This window comes from Eulemur rufifrons, chromosome 28 (genome assembly GCF_041146395.1).
Source record: "Eulemur rufifrons isolate Redbay chromosome 28, OSU_ERuf_1, whole genome shotgun sequence".
Lineage (NCBI taxonomy): Eukaryota > Metazoa > Chordata > Mammalia > Primates > Lemuridae > Eulemur > Eulemur rufifrons.
Window position 1 is genome coordinate 35,597,522 of NC_091010.1, and position 18,613 is coordinate 35,616,134.

Here is an 18,613-nt window from a genome sequence, read left to right on the forward strand (position 1 = left end):
CAGAAAGAACTGTAAAACGCAGCAAGCTAAGAAAGGACAACATTTTGAGGTGTGTTTGTCTTTGTCATGCAGCATAACACCAAATTTGTTTTTTTAATAGGATGCCATGAATTTAAGGCACTTGCAACAATGCCAGATAGCCAGGTCATGTTCTAAACTATGGGACAGATGAATAACAGTACAGTTGACATAATTTTCAATAATACTGACAATTATGACATTAATTCAAGTCTACTTGGACCTAAAAACATTATTCAATACAAATAAAATGAAATAATAATGCTGTGAAACACTAAAAAAAGTTATATGTACCACAAAATATCACACAAAAATATCTATTTACATAAATATTTGTCTGTGGTCCTATAGTGAAAGAAAATGTTATGAATAATGCACAGATCACCTCTATTGTATGAAATCAGTTCTAATATCCTCATTTTCAATATGGTAGCTGACTTTGTTAAATTTAAGTTCACCATCATTTTAGTCATTTAGAAATGAAACAAGAAAACTTCAATAGTTGAGTTTATATATTACTATACATGTGTAATTCACATGCATATTCCACAATTTTAAGTAAAAATTATGACTTGTAAAGAAAAGAATCAAATTTGTTTCAAATGCTATATGGATCTGATTCATATCTCAATAAAGAAGATATAAACATAAAAATCATTTATAGCAATTTTCCAGAAATCACTTTCTCTAACGTATTCAATCTATCTCAAATATTATGATGTTCCTTCCTTTGGCAGTTTTCAGTTTTCCTGTGAGTCAAGATACACAGAAAGCCCTTATTTCCCATACTCGAGTATTAACAAGAAAGTCAGTTAACAGATCAAACAAGTTGGCACTATTCTAACTTATCCAGATGTTTTTAAGTGTAAGAAAATAGAGAGGGTAAGAAAAATTCAGAAATCAAGTGAGATGCACTTTATGGAACTGACCGTGAATTTTAGCCCTAGAATCTTCATTAAGACAAGATTTAAATCCTTAAAATGCAATGTTGAAAATTAGATGAATGTTTTCTGTTAATTCTTGGAGAATGTAGTTCACCTCTATTTTTTTGGTGATTGCTTTAGACAGCCTAATGCAATGCGACTGGTGAAATGAACGAAGATGCAGTAACAAATGGGAGAAACGACCTACAGTTACGTTGTGCTGAATGCTACTTCTTCCTTCTCCATAGAATTTATTCATAGCAGTTGTCTTAGACTTGAACCATAGTTCCAAAATCCACAGTAAGTGCTTATCTCTGGCACTATGAGATTTTTGAAAAGTTACAGGAGCAAATTCTCCTTCCTAATGACAAGGTAAATTTAATATTCTAGCAACCATGCCTCAACCACACTATCTTTCAACAAAAAATTGCTGAACATTGACTATAATGTTGGCATTATATATTTTAAAAAGCCCAATTAAAAGAAATATAAAACTTCTGAAATACCATTCATAACTGGATTTCAGGTTGATATGTTTAATTTTATTTTCTAAAATCTATAGAAGAAAGTGGATGTCTTAGGGGAATAGATTGATTTTGAGAAATTCTTTGTAAGATAGGGAAAACTCCAATAACACAAGAATAACAATAGCATCTGAGGATCTAAGTTTTAATCAAATTTTTTTCTAATTATATAGAATATACTCTTAGTACTTTTGTCCTAAATTCTTTTAGAGTATTATATTTTGATAAGATATCATATTCTAAAGATCTAATGGGACATATGTTTTTTGCAGAAATGTCCCTAGTTGATTTTTTAAAAAGCTCTCTACCGGAATAAAGCAAATCTCAATTTTATATACCAAATTCATACACCGTTCTAAATCAGGATGACAGCTTTAAAGGTTATATACTTTTCTGGGTAGGTACAATGCTATTTTGTCCAGAAAAAGCTTCCAAATGACTGTGTTACTTATGACAGCTAATAAGAGTCTACCAGCCTGTCAACAAAGGGCTCAGTTTAATTTGCTGATTCTTTTCCCCATGTGAAAAAAGCAGATCAGTTTGATTATGTTCAAATCTGGTCTTTCCTAAGTAGCATGAAATTTCAGGATTGTAATTTTTCTGTTCTATTTAGTTAAAATTTATTTTTTAACAAATCAGCTTCCTGTTCTCCTCTCTACCCCCTACTACAGCAAGTACTAGGACTCACATTGGCTCATTCATAAAAAAAGGTAATCAACATCTGGCCAGGTTCTTGTCTTGTTCCCTGACCGCAGATAAGTAAGGTTCCTATTCATGGTCTGGTAAATCTTAATAACTTGGACTTTGTGCTTTCTTTGTCTTTTCTACTTCTTTTTTGTTTTTTTGGTTCAGGCCTAAGACAAGAAGCTAGTTCAAATAAGTTTTTTTAATCACGTTTGTCTTTCAACCGTAGACGGTGTTGTATAAGTGAAATCTGACAGGAGTTTGATTTAATAAATTTAGTGAAAATGCTCGAGTCTCTGGCTACACATGTAATGATTAGAATTTGTGTTGTCTGTTCAGACACTGACATTTACAGATGAAAGATATACATAGCACCTATATAGTTTTTAATTTATTTTTTGGATAGGTTTTAATCCCTCCCCACCCTACCCTATGCCAAGGGTTTATTTTTTATAAAAGGGAATACTTTAAGCCTCAGTTTGAGGGTATGTTAGGTAATAAATAAAACCAATTGGCTGCTAGTCATTTACTTCCAGGACCATCCTTAAACACAATACTTTTTTTTTTTTTTTTAAATGAAATGGTTTTGTGAATTGCTTTTTTTTTTTCCACTCTGTCATGCCAATTTATCAAAAAGAAACAAATATCATGCATTATTTTTCAATCCTCTGTGAAAACGCATAGATACCTGCTATGAGAGGTCTCAGCAAAATCCATAGCAGTTGTGCTTTTATCATATCAATTTTTAAAATCTGTCAGAAAGAAAAGGTAACATTCAGTCTTGTCATCAGCACTGCTGGGAAATAAAATCATGAAACTTCTAGCACTGGTTTGACATGAACTCTGTGACCAACAGATGTGTGGTCCTCTTGTGTATGGTATATACACCGGCTTGCAGTCACGGATCCCGCAACCTTCAACTGAAGAAAGGGAATAGCCCAGTTTCTGTACCATAGTCATCTATCGTACCCAATATATTATTCTTTCATCTTCTTGAAAATTCTAGCAAAGTACAGACTCTTTTACTAGATTGAAGTGTTTCCTACAGTCTTTCAAATTATAATCAGAGCAAAGCAAGATCATTGCAACAATAGAAAACATCTCTTTACTGGTGAAAGGCTTTGCTTCAGGACCACCATGTCAACTGCTATTTTAGGTTCAAACAGAAAACATGTAAAGAGCACTATTGTCATCTAAGCAATAAGTCCTAATGCCACTGTAGTTACTGGAGCAGCATCGATCAAAGGCATCATGGTGACCCCGAGCACTAATCTTCTCTCTTTCCCTCAGGTTTGCTGGCAGCTGTGTCTCAGAAAAAGCTGTCTTCAGCAAGGCAGAAGCAGGTAAGAGAAATACATTAGAAGTCTATGTCCCATCCTGAGTTGTCATCAGGTGGTGGCTCATCATTGTCCTCAGGGAAACTGTCAAAATTGCTTGTGTCTGTGGGTGATGCAACCTGTGAGCAGGAGAAAATGAACAGTAAAAGGTTTCGATTTTTTTTTTAGTGGAATTCCAAGCTAGAATTTTTTTTTAAAAGCATTCTTTATTCATTCCCTATTCAATGACTACTTTTTTTTTGAGTGTCTCCTATGCAGCAAGTGTTGTGTTTTGTCTTGAAGGTAAATGTGGTGAGTAAAAGCAGACATGGTTCTTACCATCATGCAGTTTATACCTAGTAACAAATTGTGTGGTTAAAACAAATAATCACAAAAATCTATATATAATTCATGAACCTATATAAAATAACAAATAATCACATATATATACATGTATAAAGATAATAAACTTTGTCCAGACCTATTAAAAATATATAAGATGCCACGAGAATATAAGAGTGATCATGTAAAAACTCTCTGTAAAAGTATTATATTTCATTTTAATTAGTTAATTAATTAATTTAGAGACAGGATCTTGCTCTGTCACCCAGGCTGGACTGCAATGGCACCATCATAGCTCACTGAAGCCTCAAACTCCTGCCTTCAAGAGATCTTCCAGGCCGGGCGCGGTGGCTCACACCTGTAATACTAGCACTCTGGGAGGCCGAGGAGGGTGGATCCTTTGAGCTCAGGAGTTTGAGATCAGCCTGAGCAAGAGTGAGACCCCGTCTCTACTAAAAATAGAAAGAAATTAGCCAAACAACTAAAATATATACAAAAAATTAGCCAGGCATGGTGGTACATGCCTGTAGTCCCAGCTATTTGGGAGGCTGAGGCAGAAGGATCACTTGAGCCCAGGAGTTTGAGGTTGCTGTGAGCTAGGCTGGTGCCACGGCACTCTAGCTCGGGCAACAGAGTGAGACTCTGTCTCAAAAAAATAAAAAATAATAATAATAAAGAAAAGGAGATCTTCCAGCCTCAGCCTCCCAAGTAGCTGGGGCTATAGGTATATGTCACCACACCCTGCTAATTTTGTTTTTTCTTTTTGTAGAGTCTTGCTATGTTGCCCAGGCTAGTCTCAAACTCCTGGCCTCAAGCAATCCTCCTGTCTTGGGCTACCAAAGTACAAGGATTACAGGTGTGAGCCACTGTACCCAAATAGAAAAGTATTGTTTTAACCTTAAGCATTAATAAGTTCAATAAAGAGGGTATATTGTGTGGGTAAAGAGCCTAAGGCAAGAGAGAGCTCCACACTTTGAAGTAGCCAAAAGAAGCCAACATGACTGCCATGTAAGAGGAGAGTGGAATGAGGTGAGGATGGAGAAGTAGGCAGTAGCCAGGTTATGTAGGGCCCTTTAGGGCATTTTAAGGATTTTGTGTGTTTATTCTAAGTATAATAAAAAGCCATTTCTAAACTCAAGCAAAATTCTTGCAGATTTACTGTGCAAAGTTCAATCTGCAGAGCATCAGTAAAAGCCCATTTAATATTACTATTGCATAAAAGGAGACCCTTGATAAATTTGGCTTAGACTAATTTAGATTTAATATTAATCTCTCTGAGCTTCTTACTCTATTACTCTTCTAAAAACAAAACTTCATGAATGCAATTAACATCTGTGATGCAAGACATGGTAATGATATTTTTGTTTTGTTCATGAACAAATATTAGCAAAGAAATAAATCTGAGAAGCAAGGAAAATGGAGCCTGGTGTGTGGTGCGGTGCCTGTAGTCCCAGCTACCCAGGAGGCTGAGGCAAGAGGATCCCTTGAGCCAAGGAGATCCAGGCTAACCTGGGCAAAATAGCAAGACCCTGTCTCCAAAAGAAAAAAAAAAGTAGGGAAAATGATTCTGTATAAAGAGCAGTCCTGAGGTCCTGAGTTAGTCCTAGAGAGCGGAAGCATATAAATGACAGTCCCAGGACCACAAAGTAGTCCTCTCCCCCTTAATTAAGATGCAGCACATTTTATTAAATACATATGATACTGAGTAAAAATATAAATTCAATTAGTTGAAATCCATTTCAGGTTAATATAGTCTAAGCAGTGTACTTGGTGGACTGGCTATTTATTTAACAAGAGGCCTGATGTTTTAAGCAAAGAGAGTAAAAAAAAGGAGAATCTTTTCTCTTTTATTAATAGAACCTGATGGAAGGATGAAAAGACACAATTTTGACTGGGAGTGCTTCAAAGCACTACCGGGGGAGGGCAGGAGGAATTATGGGGGGGTATAAATGAACCAACATTGGCCAAAAATTGGTAGCTGCTAAAACTGGTTGCTGCAGATTCATTCTACTCTTTTGCCTGCACCTGTGTATGTTTAACATCTACCATTCTAAACGTTACCTTTTATTCATAAATAAAAGAAACTTGAATTACAATGAATAGTTAAAAAGACAATGGTAAAATGCATACACAGTAAAGATTCCCCAATTTATCTGTTTTTAAGCTTGGATTTTAGAATATGTCACTATTTTAATGTGATATGTCTCCTATAGTTTATTTAATCTGATGCTAGGATAAACCTTTAAAAATAACAGATCTTTGTTGACTGACGTGAAGAACAGGAATTGAGAGTAGGAAAATGTGTGCTCACTTTGATTCTAACTGATGCTATTCGTTTCTGTGACTATGCTTGCTTTTAGTTGTTTGATAAATATAGTTAATCAGAATGAAAAACAGGTATAAGAGCAAAGGTAACTCCATGATAGGCTAGGCTTCCTGGATGTGAGAAGCTAACAGCCTAGTTCTGCTTCTGTATATATGGCTTGCTGGCTTGGTGCTTAGCATAAGTGGAGCCATGGCAGGCTTCACTAAAGTAAAGGAAAACAAAGCCCTGGGGAGGTAACCACAAGTTACTTCCTGATAAAGGGCTGGAGAGTCCAGGGGCCCTCCAAGGGCAAGACATGATCAGCGCATGAACGGCTTGTGCAGAGCGTGTGTTCCCAGTATCGCTTGTAACCAAAAACTAGAAGGTATGCAACAACAGCCTCCCCTCCCCCGTCGGAGACCCTCCTCTTCCCCTAAATGACGTTAACTACAACTGGCACTAGCGCAAAAAGCCCGAAGCTTAGAGTCAACCAATCAGGAGCCAACACGATCAGCCACTTCTAAAAGAACAAAGAAACTAAAGGGGGATGGAGTGCAGACCAGTATGTCGAGTGCAGACCAGTATGTCGAGTGCAGACTAGTGTGTCATGTGCAGACTAACGTGTTGTGTGAAAACTAGCATACAGAAAAGTATAAAAGCTTAACCTTTACCCCAGGGCGGGGTCCTAGTTCGTGGAGAGGCCACTGCGTTGGTGCTCTGGGACTTGGACCCTAGCTCGAACTAGCCAATAAACTCCTTTGCCTTTTTGCAGCCTCAATGACTCTGCCTCTCTGTTCCTGGGAACAAGGGGAACCGGCTCTAACATTCTGGGGGCTCGTCCAGGATCCCGAAACCCCTGGAAAAGAATCCGGACCCGAGGAGAAGTTGGAGCTCTGAGTATCCATACAGTGCAGGTAACTGGGCCCTGGGAAGTGACCGGCAGAAGGCCTAGGCAGACGCGCTGGTGGGTCGCCGGTCGGGGGTGAAGGGAGACGTCCCTCACCCCTGGTAGGTTTCCGTTTCTCTTTTGGTTTCTGAAGAGTGGGAGGCACCCAAGAGGGATAAGTCCGGGGCCACTCAGGGGAAATTCTATTTGGGAAAGAGAAACCAAGTGGATCCGTTTGAAGTGGAAGTCCAAGCGGAGCAGCCAGCTAAAATTTCTGTTGTTCCTTTGTTTCTCTTTTGTTTTCCAAAGAGTGGGAGGCACCCAAGAGGGGTAAGTCCGGGGCCACTCAGCGAAAATTCTGGTTCTATTTGTCTGAGTTTTAGATGGTTAACACAGGATCGGTCTACTATTGTCTGTTTGTGCCTTTGCGGATTTCTTTCCAGTGATATTGGCCAATTTTTTTGGTGGGGAGAAAGACCAAGAAACGAGTCCGGACTCTTAGGCCAGGAGTGTGATTGGAATTAATGTTTACTGTGTGAAGTGTCTGTAAGTGCAACTAATGGTGAATGAAATTCGTGGGTGAGTCTGCTGAGCTGAGGTGCTGCAGAGTGGAACAGCCCAACAGCTTCTTCTTCTTTTTCTGTGGCCCTCTCAATCTCTGGATTTACAATCTCCTGGTTACAGGTTGTCCCTCGGGGGCTTCCTTCTCTGTTGGCACTATTGCTAGGTATTGGCTTGTACGTTGTGACCCCTCAATCTTGGGAACCTCTAAAAAAGGCTGCCTTCACACTTCTCTACTGGCTCTTGGTGAGACTCCTTGTGTGGCTGCGAACTGCCCCCCCATTCTAGTGGCTTTATGTCGTTCGGTGTCTTTTGAACGTCTTTATTGCCCCCTTTTGATTAATAACACTTTTTCTCCTCACGTGACTCAGGAGGAAGGGGCATCCTCTGAGGCCCCACCGCGGAAAGAAATAAGACTAAAACAGGGTGTGACCAAGGCCAAGACCTTCCTGCTGCCCATTTTGTGCAAGGAACCAGAAAAAACCAGTGGGCAACAAGGGCGGGCAGCAGGAACTCACTGGTGACGCCAGATCAGCTGGTGGCACCAAATCAGACCGACTAACGGTGTCTGTTTCCTTAGGAGTGCTGCGTGGATACGGGACAGACACCATTGACTCCCCTGTCCATTTTTGTGGGCCATTTTAAGGATGTTAGGGAAAGGGAGCATAGCCTTTCCCTAAAAGTAAAGAAAAAGAAATTCATCACCCTTTGTGAGGCAGAGTGGCCGACCTTTGGGGTGGGATGGCCACAGGAAGGGGCATTTGATGCTGAGCTTATTGAGAAGATAAAAGGGGTAGTCTTTGGTCATCATGGCCATCTGGACCAAGCCCCCTGTATTATAGTCTGGCAGGACTTGGTCCAGGATCTACCACCTTGGCTAAAGACCCTCCTGCCAGCATCGAGGAAGAAGACAGAAACCCTAGTTACCAAAGAGGTAAAGAAGAGTGGGGTGTAGGACCCGCAGCCGACGGGATCACCTGTGCTGTCAGACTCTAATCTATATCCAGCTTTAATAGACCTAGAGTGGCATACACCCCCACCTTATAATCCTAGAGTGGCCCAAGTGGCCGAGGCGGCTCCGGCGGCTCCCGCGGCTCAGGGGAGGACGGACCTCCAACGGGGGGGGGGGGGGGGCTGGCTTATGGCACTAGACAACGGATTGGACAAACTCCAGATCTGGAACCTGTGAGGGCACTTCCCTTGAGGGCTGTGGGACCCCCGGGAGTGGACGGGGAGCAGGTGTATCAGTACTGGCCCTTCTCCACCAGTGATCTTTATAATTGGAAATCTTAAAATGCAAATTTTTCTGAAAATCCAAGCGATCTAATTAACTTTTTAGATTCGGTCCTTTTCATTCATCAGCCCACATGGGACGACTGCCAACAGTTGCTTAAGGTTCTTTTTACCACGGAGGAGAGGGAGCAAATCCAGGGAGAGGCACGAAAGTTAGTCCCTGGAGAGGACGGCAGACCCACCATCAGCCCTCGAGTCATCGACCAGACCTTTCCCCTTGAACGGCCGCCCTGGGATTACAATGAGGCTGAAGGTAGGGAGTGTCTCCGGGTCTACCACCAGACTCTAATGGCCGGTCTCCGAGCAGTGGCACGGAAGCCGACCAATTTGGCTAAGGTAGGGGATGTTCGGCAGGGGCCTGAGGAAAGTCCAGCGGCATATCTAGAGAGGATTATGGAGGCTTTCAGACAGTACACTCCCATAGATCCTACAGCAGAAGAGAGCAAGGCGGCAGTAATGATGTCTTTTGTTAACCAGGCAGCCCCAGACATTAGGCGTAAGGTGCAGAAAATAGAGAGGTTAAGTGAGAAAACTCTGAGGGACCTGCTGGAAGTGGCAGAAAAAGTCTATAACAATAGGGAAACACCAGAAGAGAAGTTAGAGAGAATGAGACAGGAAGATAAAAAGTTCCAGGTGGGCGAGGCACGTAAGGAAAATAAGGAAGATGGCCAAGATCCTACTTGCAGCCACGGGAGGGGGTCAGTTAGGGGCAAACGGCCGAGAACGACCTCAGAGGGAGAGGCTAGGCAAGGATCAGTGCGCCCACTGCAAGGAGCATGGACATTGGGCTAGGAACTGCCCCAAAAAGAAAGGGGGACATGGGGTTGGACCCTCTGGAAAGGTTATGGTGCTGGGACAGGATGAAAGACAAATAAGGGAGACAGGGTTCGGTGCCCCTCCCCGAGCCCAGGGTAACTTTGCAAGGGGAAGGGAACCCAGTTAGCTTCCTGGTGGACACGGGGGCAGAATACTCGGTGATTACCAAAACTATTGGAAAACTATCCAATAAGACTAGCTGGGTGCAGGGGGCGACTGGAACTAAGCCCTACCAATGGACCACTCAACGAAAGTTAGACTTAAGCTCAGGGCAAGTGAGTCATGCTTTCGTGGTCATTCCAGAATGCCCCACCCCCTTATTAGGAAGAGACATACTCACAAAATTAAAGGCCCGTATCTACTTTGTAGAAGAAGGAATAATAATAACGGATGACAAAGGCAACCTTATCAGTAGCCCCCGGGTTACTCAAGTCCTGACCCTGGCTCAGGCAGACGAGTACCGACTGTATCAGCCCGTGAAGATCAATCAGGAAGGGGAAATGGGCTACTGGCTTCACAAGTTTCCTGAAGCCTGGGCTGAGACAGGGGGAGCAGGATGGGCAAAGCATCGGCCGCCTCTCTATATTGAACTGAAACCAGGAGCCGAACCAGCCTGGGTCAGGCAGTATCCCATGCCCCAAGAGTCCAAAATGGGCATAACGCCCCACCTTCGAAGGCTTCTAGATGCCAGAATCCTCCGAAAGTGCCATTCAGCTTGGAACACTCCTTTGTTGCCAGTGAGAAAACCGGGTGGGAAAGATGATCGGCCTGTGCAGGACCTCAGGGAGGTCAACACGCGGGTCCTAGACATCCACCCTACGGTTCCCAACCCTTATATCCTGCTCAGCTCCCTTCCCCTGACACAAACCTAGCATACCGTTTTGGATTTAAAGGATGCTTTCTTCAGTTTGGCAGTAGCCCCACGCAGCCAGGAAATATTTGCCTTTGAATGGCAAGATGAAGAGACGGGAATCCAGGGGCAGCTGACATGGACAAGGCTGCCTCAAGGGTTTAAGAACTCACCCACCTTGTTCAACGAGGCCCTTCACGACGACTTGGGTGAGTACCGTACCAACCAGCCGGAGGTGACCTTGCTACAGTATGTAGATGATTTGCTACTAGCTGCCCCGACCTCACAGACCTGCTTAGAGGGCACCAAGGACCTGCTTAGTGTGCTAGGTGAATGGGGATACCGGGCCAGTGCTAACAAGGCCCAGATTTGCAAGGAAGAAGTCACCTATCTAGGGTATAAAATAAAAGGAGGTCAGAGATGGCTGACCGAGGCAATGAAACAGACTGTGTTGGGGATACCCACTCCGACCTGATGTCGAGAAGTACGAGAGTTCCTGGGGCCAGTGGGGGTACTGCCACCTCTGGATCCTGGGTTTTGCAGAAAAAGCTCGGCCTTTATATGAAGGATGTGAATCAGGTCAGGCATGGGAATGGACTATGCAAATGGAGGGCGCCTTCCGAGCCCTGAAAACAGCAATGTTACAGGCCCTGGCCCTAGCGCTCCCTGACCTCACAAAGGAGTTCCACCTATTTATAGATGAGAGAAAGGGAATAGCTAAGGGAGTGCTCACGCAGACACTAGGACCTTGGAGGCAGCCGGTGGCGTACTTGTCCAAAAAGCTAGACCTGGTAGCAGCAGGATGGCCGGCGTGCCTGCGAATCATCGCAGCTACCACTTTGCTGGTCAAAGATGCTGATAAGCTCACCCTGGGTCAGCATTTGCACATTACCACCCCTGACGCCATAGAGGGGATCTTGAAGCAGCCGCCAGGATGATGGATTACGAATGCGAGGCTGACTCACTACCAGGGGCTTCTGTTAAACACCCCTCGCATTGAGTTCCGGACTCCTGCCATCCTGAACCCAGCCACGCTTCTGCCAGATCCGGTGCCGGCAATGCCTGAACATAGCTGCCTTGAGATCTTGGCCGAGATCCAGATGGCCCGGAATGACCTGCAAGACTGCCCCCTCGCGAACAGCGACCTAACCTGGTTCACGTATGGGAGCAGCTTCGACCGGGACAGGCGGACACAGGTATGCAGGGGCGGCTATAGTAGATGAGCAAGGCAGGCTTACCTGGGCCACGCACCTTCCACAGGGGACCTCGGCCCAGAAGGCTGAACTGGTCGCATTGACAGAAGCCCTTCGCCGGGCCCAGGGAAAGAGGCTGACGGTGTATACTGACAGCCGCTATGCCTACGGGACAGTGCACATACACGGAGCCCTCTATAGAGAAAGGGGCTTCATTACAGCAGAAGGCAAACAGATTAAGCACAAGCCAGAGATACTCCAACTACTAGAAGCCATCCTGTTACCCAAGGCAGTGGCTGTAGTCCATACCCCTGGACACCAGAAGGGGGACTCCCTTGAGGCCAGGGGCAACCGGGCCAAGGACGCTGAGGCAAGAAGGGCTGCAGAGGGACCGGTATTAACCGATGTTCTGCACTTGAGCTTGCCGCCCCCTGGGATGGGGAAGATGCCCCCCCCAACCAGACTATTCCAGCACAGACATAAAGTGGGCCACAGAAAAACTGCAGGCGACGCCGAACAAGGATGGCTGGTTCCAAGATGGAGAACATCGCCTGACAGTCCCTGAGACCTTGGGGAACCAGCTACTAGGACACTTGCACTGGACAATGCATCTTGGCAAGAAAAAGATGTTACAGCTGCTGGCCATTGCACAACTCAGATTCAAATCACAAGAGAAGACAGCAGAAGGCATTGTCAAAAACTGCCGTGTCTGCCAGGTTATGCAGCCGGGGAGGACCAGGGGGACCCATACAGGTACCAGGGAACGGGGGAGGCAACCAGGATTATTTTGGGAAATAGATTTTATAGAAGTAAGACCAGGAAAATATGGGTACAAATACTTACTGGTCATGGTAGACACCTTCTCAGGGTGGGTAGAGGCTTTTCCTACTAAAGGAGAAACTGCTTTAATAGTGGCAAAAAAAATATTAGAAGAAATAGTTCCCAGGTACGGGCTGCCGGAGAGCATAGGGTCTGACAATGGGCCAGCCTTCACAAGTCAAATAAGTCAGGGGCTAGCCCGGGCTCTGGGGACAGATTGGAAATTACATTGTGCATATAATCCCCAGAGCTCCGGGCAGGTAGAAAGAATGAACAGAACCCCAAAGGAGACTTTGACTAAGTTGGTCCTGGAGACTGGCGGGGACTGGGTGATTTTCCTTCCCTTCACCCTGTTGCGAGCCCGGAACACCCCCTATCATTTAGGCCTAACCCCCTTTGAGATTGTATATGGCGCTCCTCCACCTGTAATACCAAAAATGATCTCTGGGGCTCTGCCTGAGAACCCTAAAGAAGTGCTGCAGGCTGTACAGGCCCTGCAATGAGTTCAGAGCTAGATCTGGCCTCCCCTCCGAGCCTTTTATCAGGCAGCTCTGCAGGAGGGAAAAGAGGTTGATGGGCATCCCTACCAGCTGGGAGATTGGGTATGAGTAAAACAGCATAATGACAAAACCCTAGAGCCCAGGTGGAAGGGACCTTTTCAGATTATTCTTGTCACCCCCACTGCCCTAAAGGTTGACGCAGTGGCGACATGGATACACCACTCTCACATGAGACCTGCCAACAAGGACGAGCAAGAGCAGCAACAAAGTCAGTGGAGGGCCTCATCGGACCCAGAGAATCCACTAAAGACCAGACTGACTCGCGTGGCAACCAGACTGCCGCCGGACCAATGATGGGGACACCCGGAACGATGCTTGTGGTGACTATTATAATCAAAACACTTATAGAGAAAATACTGACTGACCCAAATCCCCATATGCCCCATAGCCTCACCTGGGAGATCAGTAGTCTAGAAACCCATGAAGTCTTTAACACAACTTCAGGAACGGCCCCACTAAACACTTGGTGGCCAGACCTATAATTTGGAAAAGATTAGCCTTCTAGAAGACATGGAAGGGGGAAAGTGGAGGCAGTACAAAAGGCGAGTGTCCATGAGCATAAATGGGTTTTATGCATGTCCTGGATTTAGAACAGGAGAGATGAGACGCAAGTGTGGAGGAGTCCTTTCTCATTTCTGTGCAGCCTGGGAGTGTGTAACCACCAATGATGGAGAGAGCAAATGGCTGGTAACTCCCCTTTTTATCGAGATGTCTTTTGTCCGGCCATGCACATGAAGACTATATGCCCATGACTGTAACCTAATACGTATAAGGTTTACAGAGAAAGGAAAAAAGGACAGACGGTGGACCTCGGGACTCTCTTGGGGGCTGTTTCTCTATCAGCGCTCACAATTTAGTGCCCTAATACAGATTAGGCTAAAGGTTTTTCCCATCGTGGGCATTGTGGGACCCAATGCAGTGCTGATGGAGAAACAGAACACCCCACGCTCGACGACCCCAAGCCCGACTAGCGCCCCACTCTCACCTTCGAAAACTCCGGTAGCAAAAGTGGAAACACAAGTAGCCCCCAGAGCACAGACTCCAGTGGCGAAAATAGGAATACAAGCGGCCCCCAGAGCAGAGGAGCTGGGAGATCCCCTATGGAAAATGCTGACAGCAGCATATGAGGCCTTGACCCGCTCTGACCCCAACGCTACGGCAGCTTGCTGGTTATGCTATGATATCAGATCCCCTTTCTATGAAGCAGTGGGATTGGCTGCCCCCTTCCATTATTCGGGAGAGGAGACTCCCGGGTCCTACAAGTGGGACCGCAAGGGCCCAGGGCTAACACTTCAGGTAGTCACCAGGAGTGGAGCCTGCATAGGGAAGGTGCCACCTAGCCATGCACAGCTTTGTGCCAAAGTCCACCCGGTCGTGAACCGGCCTGGAAAAACAAAATGGATCATTCCGGCACTCGATGGGTGGTGGATTTGTTCTAATATAGGCCTGATTCCTTGTCTCAGCCTGTCTGTCTTTAATGAGTCTAAAGAATTCTGCATCCAGGTGCTAGTAGTGTTCCCTAAGGTTATTACCATCAAGAAGATATAATATATGATGCATGGACAAAGGGCACAGAAAGAGCCGGATCGGCTAGAAAAAAAAAGAGAGCCCTTTACAGCAATAACCTTAGCCACCCTTTTCAGCCTAGGCGCAATAGGAGCTGGGACAGGAATCTCATCCTTAGCGATACAACATAGGGGGTTCGACAGTTTGAGGGCCACCGTAGATGAAGACATAGCCAGAATTGAAAAATCCATCTCTCTTTTTAAAAAGTCCCTAACCTCACAGTCTGAGGTGGTGCTACAGAACCGGAGGGGACTGGACCTCATATTTCCCCAACAGGGAGGGCTATGTGCGACCCTTGGGGAAGAGTGCTGTTTCTACACTGATCATATTGGGATAGTTAGAGACACCATGGCTAAAGTCAGGGAAGGACTGGCAAAGCAGAAACGGGAGCGTAAACAAAGAGAAGGATGGTTTGAGTCCTGGTTCAATAGTTCCCCTTGGCTGACTACTTTGCTTTCCACTATATTAGGACCCCTAATTGTGCTCCTGCTCATCCTCACTTTCGGACCGTGTATTCTAAATAGATTAGTTGCCTTTGTGAAAGAGCGGGTCAATACCATACAATTAATGGTATTGCGGCAGCTATACCAAAAGCTGAGCCATGATACCTGCTTAAAAATAGAGGCGGTGCGAGACCCCATGTACGAGCAAGAGTGCTCGTAGCTAAAAAAAAAAAAAAGGGGGAGGGGGAAAGAAGAACAGGAATTGATAGTAGGAAAATGTGTGCTCTCTTTGATTCTAACTGATGCTATTCGCTTCTGTGACTATGCTTGCTTTTAGATGTTTGATAAATATAGTTAATCAGAATGAAAAACAGGTATAAGAGCAAAGGTAACTCCATGATAGGCTAGGCTTCCTGGATGTGAGAAGCTAACAGCCTAGTTCTGCTTCTGTATATATGGCTTGCTGGCTTGGTGCTTAGCATAAGTGGAGCCATGGCAGGCTTCACTGAAGTAAAGGAAAACAAGGCCCTGGGGAGGTAACCACAAGTTACTTCCTGATAAAGGGCTGGAGAGTCCAGGGGCCCTCCAACCAACCAAGTAGATAAGAAGGGCAAGACATGATCAGCGCATGAACGGCTCGTGCAGAGCGTGTGTTCCCAGTATCGCTTGTAACCGAAAACTAGAAGGTATGCAACAACAGCCCCCCTCCCCCATCAGAGACCCTTCTCTTCCCCTAAATGACGTTAACTACAACTGGCACCAGCGCAAAAAGCCCGAAGCTTAGAGTCAACCAATCAGGAGCCAACACGATCAGCCACTTCTAAAAGAACAAAGAAACTAAAGGGGGATGGAGTGCAGACCAGTATGTCGAGTGCAGACTAGTATGTCGTGTGCAGACTAACGTGTCGTGTGCAGACTAACGTGTCGTGTGAAAACTAGCATACAGAAAAGTATAAAAGCTTAACCTTTACCCCAGGGCGGGGTCCTAGTTCGTGGAGAGGCCACTGCGTTGGTGCTCTGGGACTTGGACCCTAGCTCGAACTAGCCAATAAACTCCTTTGCCTTTTTGCAGCCTCAATGACTCTGCCTCTCTGTTCCTGGGGCCAAGGGGAACCGGCTCTAACAGAGGTAAACACCGTCAAGCGTCTCACACAACAATAAGCTGGAAAGTATACTTACACTTGGTATTATTGGAGGTGTCAAGGTGCCTTTTCTTAAGCCTTCCCAATTAAAACCCTCAAACCATCTAGAAAAGGGGAAAAAGTAGACAGTTAAAGGCATTGTACCTCAGCCTAAACCCTCTCATTTCAACATATGTGATGTATATGACTGACGGAAAGCATTTAGGCAAACATTTTCATGTGACAACAATGTTTTGTATTTAATTGCAGACTTTTTTCAATTAGCTTATTTTATAAAATCTGTATTTTAAAAAAGTATAATTATCAAATTTTAAATACCAGTTAACATGCAATGCTTTTTCTCTTGTAATTTCAGTCATAATGTCTGGATGACTTTGTTCCTACACTATGATTATAATTTAATAAATGTCATAACATGCTTCGCTCTGTGCTTTAGGGGATATTTTATTTTAAAAAGATAGAATCAGGGCATGAAAAGTCAGGGCAGAGAGTGAACTTGCCATCTTTGCCACTGATTCATGCGCAGTCTCAACTAATTAACCTTTTCACATCACTATATTGGTCTCTACATACTCCATTTTCCTCCTTTCTTTTTTAATAGAATGAAGGTATTTCACATACAGCTTTTTTTGTGTAAATGAGGACCAAATAATACTAAAGGTTGTTTTTTGTTTGCTTTGGTTTTGTTTTGTTATGTCTTTGAAGGGTTTCACCATTAGCAAATGCTTACAACAAATTCTTAGCAGGCCTTTCAGATATTCATAGATATTTTAGTAAATACATTCCTTTGATAGGAATGTGATTTTTCCTGTGAGCGTTACAGTCTGTTACAAACAGATAATAGAGACAAATCAGTTTGGGCTTAGTTTAGCTTCGGAACATCCCAGCCAACATAGAAAAGGTCTGCTATTTAAGATGTTGCTATTGTTTAAAAAATACTATATTCTGTACTTATTTTTTCCTAGTGTTACATCATCTAATTAGGAAATAATTAAAAAATATATTTACCTTTAGGAAATGAGGTATGATATAGTAGAGGACTTTTGTTTTTAATATTCTGGTAGATGATAGAAGCCCCATATTAAAAATACACATTTCCTCTTTGTGCCAGAGAGGGGAAAAAAAAATGCTAGTTAAGTGTAAGTTAGGTGAAACTGAATGCAGTGAATTTGTTGTTTGGAATGTCACAGGGTTGTTTGATAAAATTCCAGGCATACAACTAGAAAGGCCTTTAAGAGACTAACTAGTTTACACTCTCTTTTTAGAAGTTCCCATAGGCTAATTGTATCAGCTATACACCAATAACTTAAAAAAAATACTACCCTGGGGACATGCTTCTCAGGTTTTCTGAACTCTGAAACCTAAAGTTCTAAGGAAATAACACTTACTTGTGCTTTTGAATGTCTTTTACTCCGTTTTTCAAATTGCCTAATCTTTCTGATGGATTGTCCCTAAAAGTAAAATAATAATTTTATTAGGTAATCTAATTTTTTCACATTATGATCCTTTCAAAAATAATGTTGTTGAAACACGTACCTGCATAGTTTTTTAATTAAATTAGCAGCATTTTTGGCAATCTTCTTTGGAAATTCTATCATGTCAATCCCCCTCAATATGATGTTATAGGTTTTCATAGGATCTGGGCCTGAGAAAGGTGGGCTGCAAGAATGAGAGACATGATAAGAGATATTACTTGTATTTCTACATGAGAACACAAATTGGTATAAACTCCACCAATGGCATCATTCCTATTTGGGGGATAATATTAGTAGTGATTATGGAATGAAAGTTGATTAACAGTAAAGCAGTGTGGACATCCTTCCAGGTAAATCACTTAGCAAAACCACAAATGGGTGAAGTTTATCTTCTCTTCCCCCCATTTCTTTTTAGTGTGAGTGCCTAACCCCTCTTGCTGTCTTTGGTCATGCAGGATGCCTCTTCCACTCTCTTTCTCACACTTACTGATGCACTGATTACACTTGGGACGAAGTCCAAATCACTGAGATGGGCCACAAGAACATCAAGGATATGATCCCACCTCACCCCACCTCATGCCATTACCACCCTCACTCACTGCAATCCAGAAACAACTTCTCTCTGTCCTGCTAAAATACCAAGCGCTTTCCCATCTCAGTCTTTTTTTTTTTTTTTTTGGCCTGGAAAATTCTTCCAACGTTTAACTGGCTAATGCCTCACTTTAAGTTTCAGCATAAGTGTTATGCTGCTTCCTATTCTGATCAACCTAATATAACCGATTACATAGCTTATATCAACCAATGTACCCTACTCAACCAATCTAATGCTCAAATTAAAACTTTAATCTTAGCCGGGCACGGTGGTTCACGCCTGTAATCCTAGCACTCTGGGAGGCC

General features: G+C 43.8%; 1 protein-coding gene across 2 annotated transcripts in view; it reads right to left on the minus strand.

Moving 5' to 3' along the window:
* Positions 1-3,506: 3,506 nt before the first annotated feature.
* PRKG1 (protein kinase cGMP-dependent 1) overlaps positions 3,507-18,613 on the minus strand; it is a 1,171,371-nt gene continuing 1,156,264 nt past the window's right edge. For both annotated transcript variants that reach the window (XM_069461138.1, XM_069461137.1), the window contains exons 15-18: positions 17,778-17,900; positions 17,630-17,692; positions 16,279-16,345; positions 3,507-3,605 (exon numbers count right to left, since the gene is read on the minus strand). In XM_069461138.1, the coding sequence (XP_069317239.1) occupies positions 3,507-3,605; positions 16,279-16,345; positions 17,630-17,692; positions 17,778-17,900 (352 nt within the window). The remainder of the gene's footprint in view (positions 3,606-16,278; positions 16,346-17,629; positions 17,693-17,777; positions 17,901-18,613) is intronic.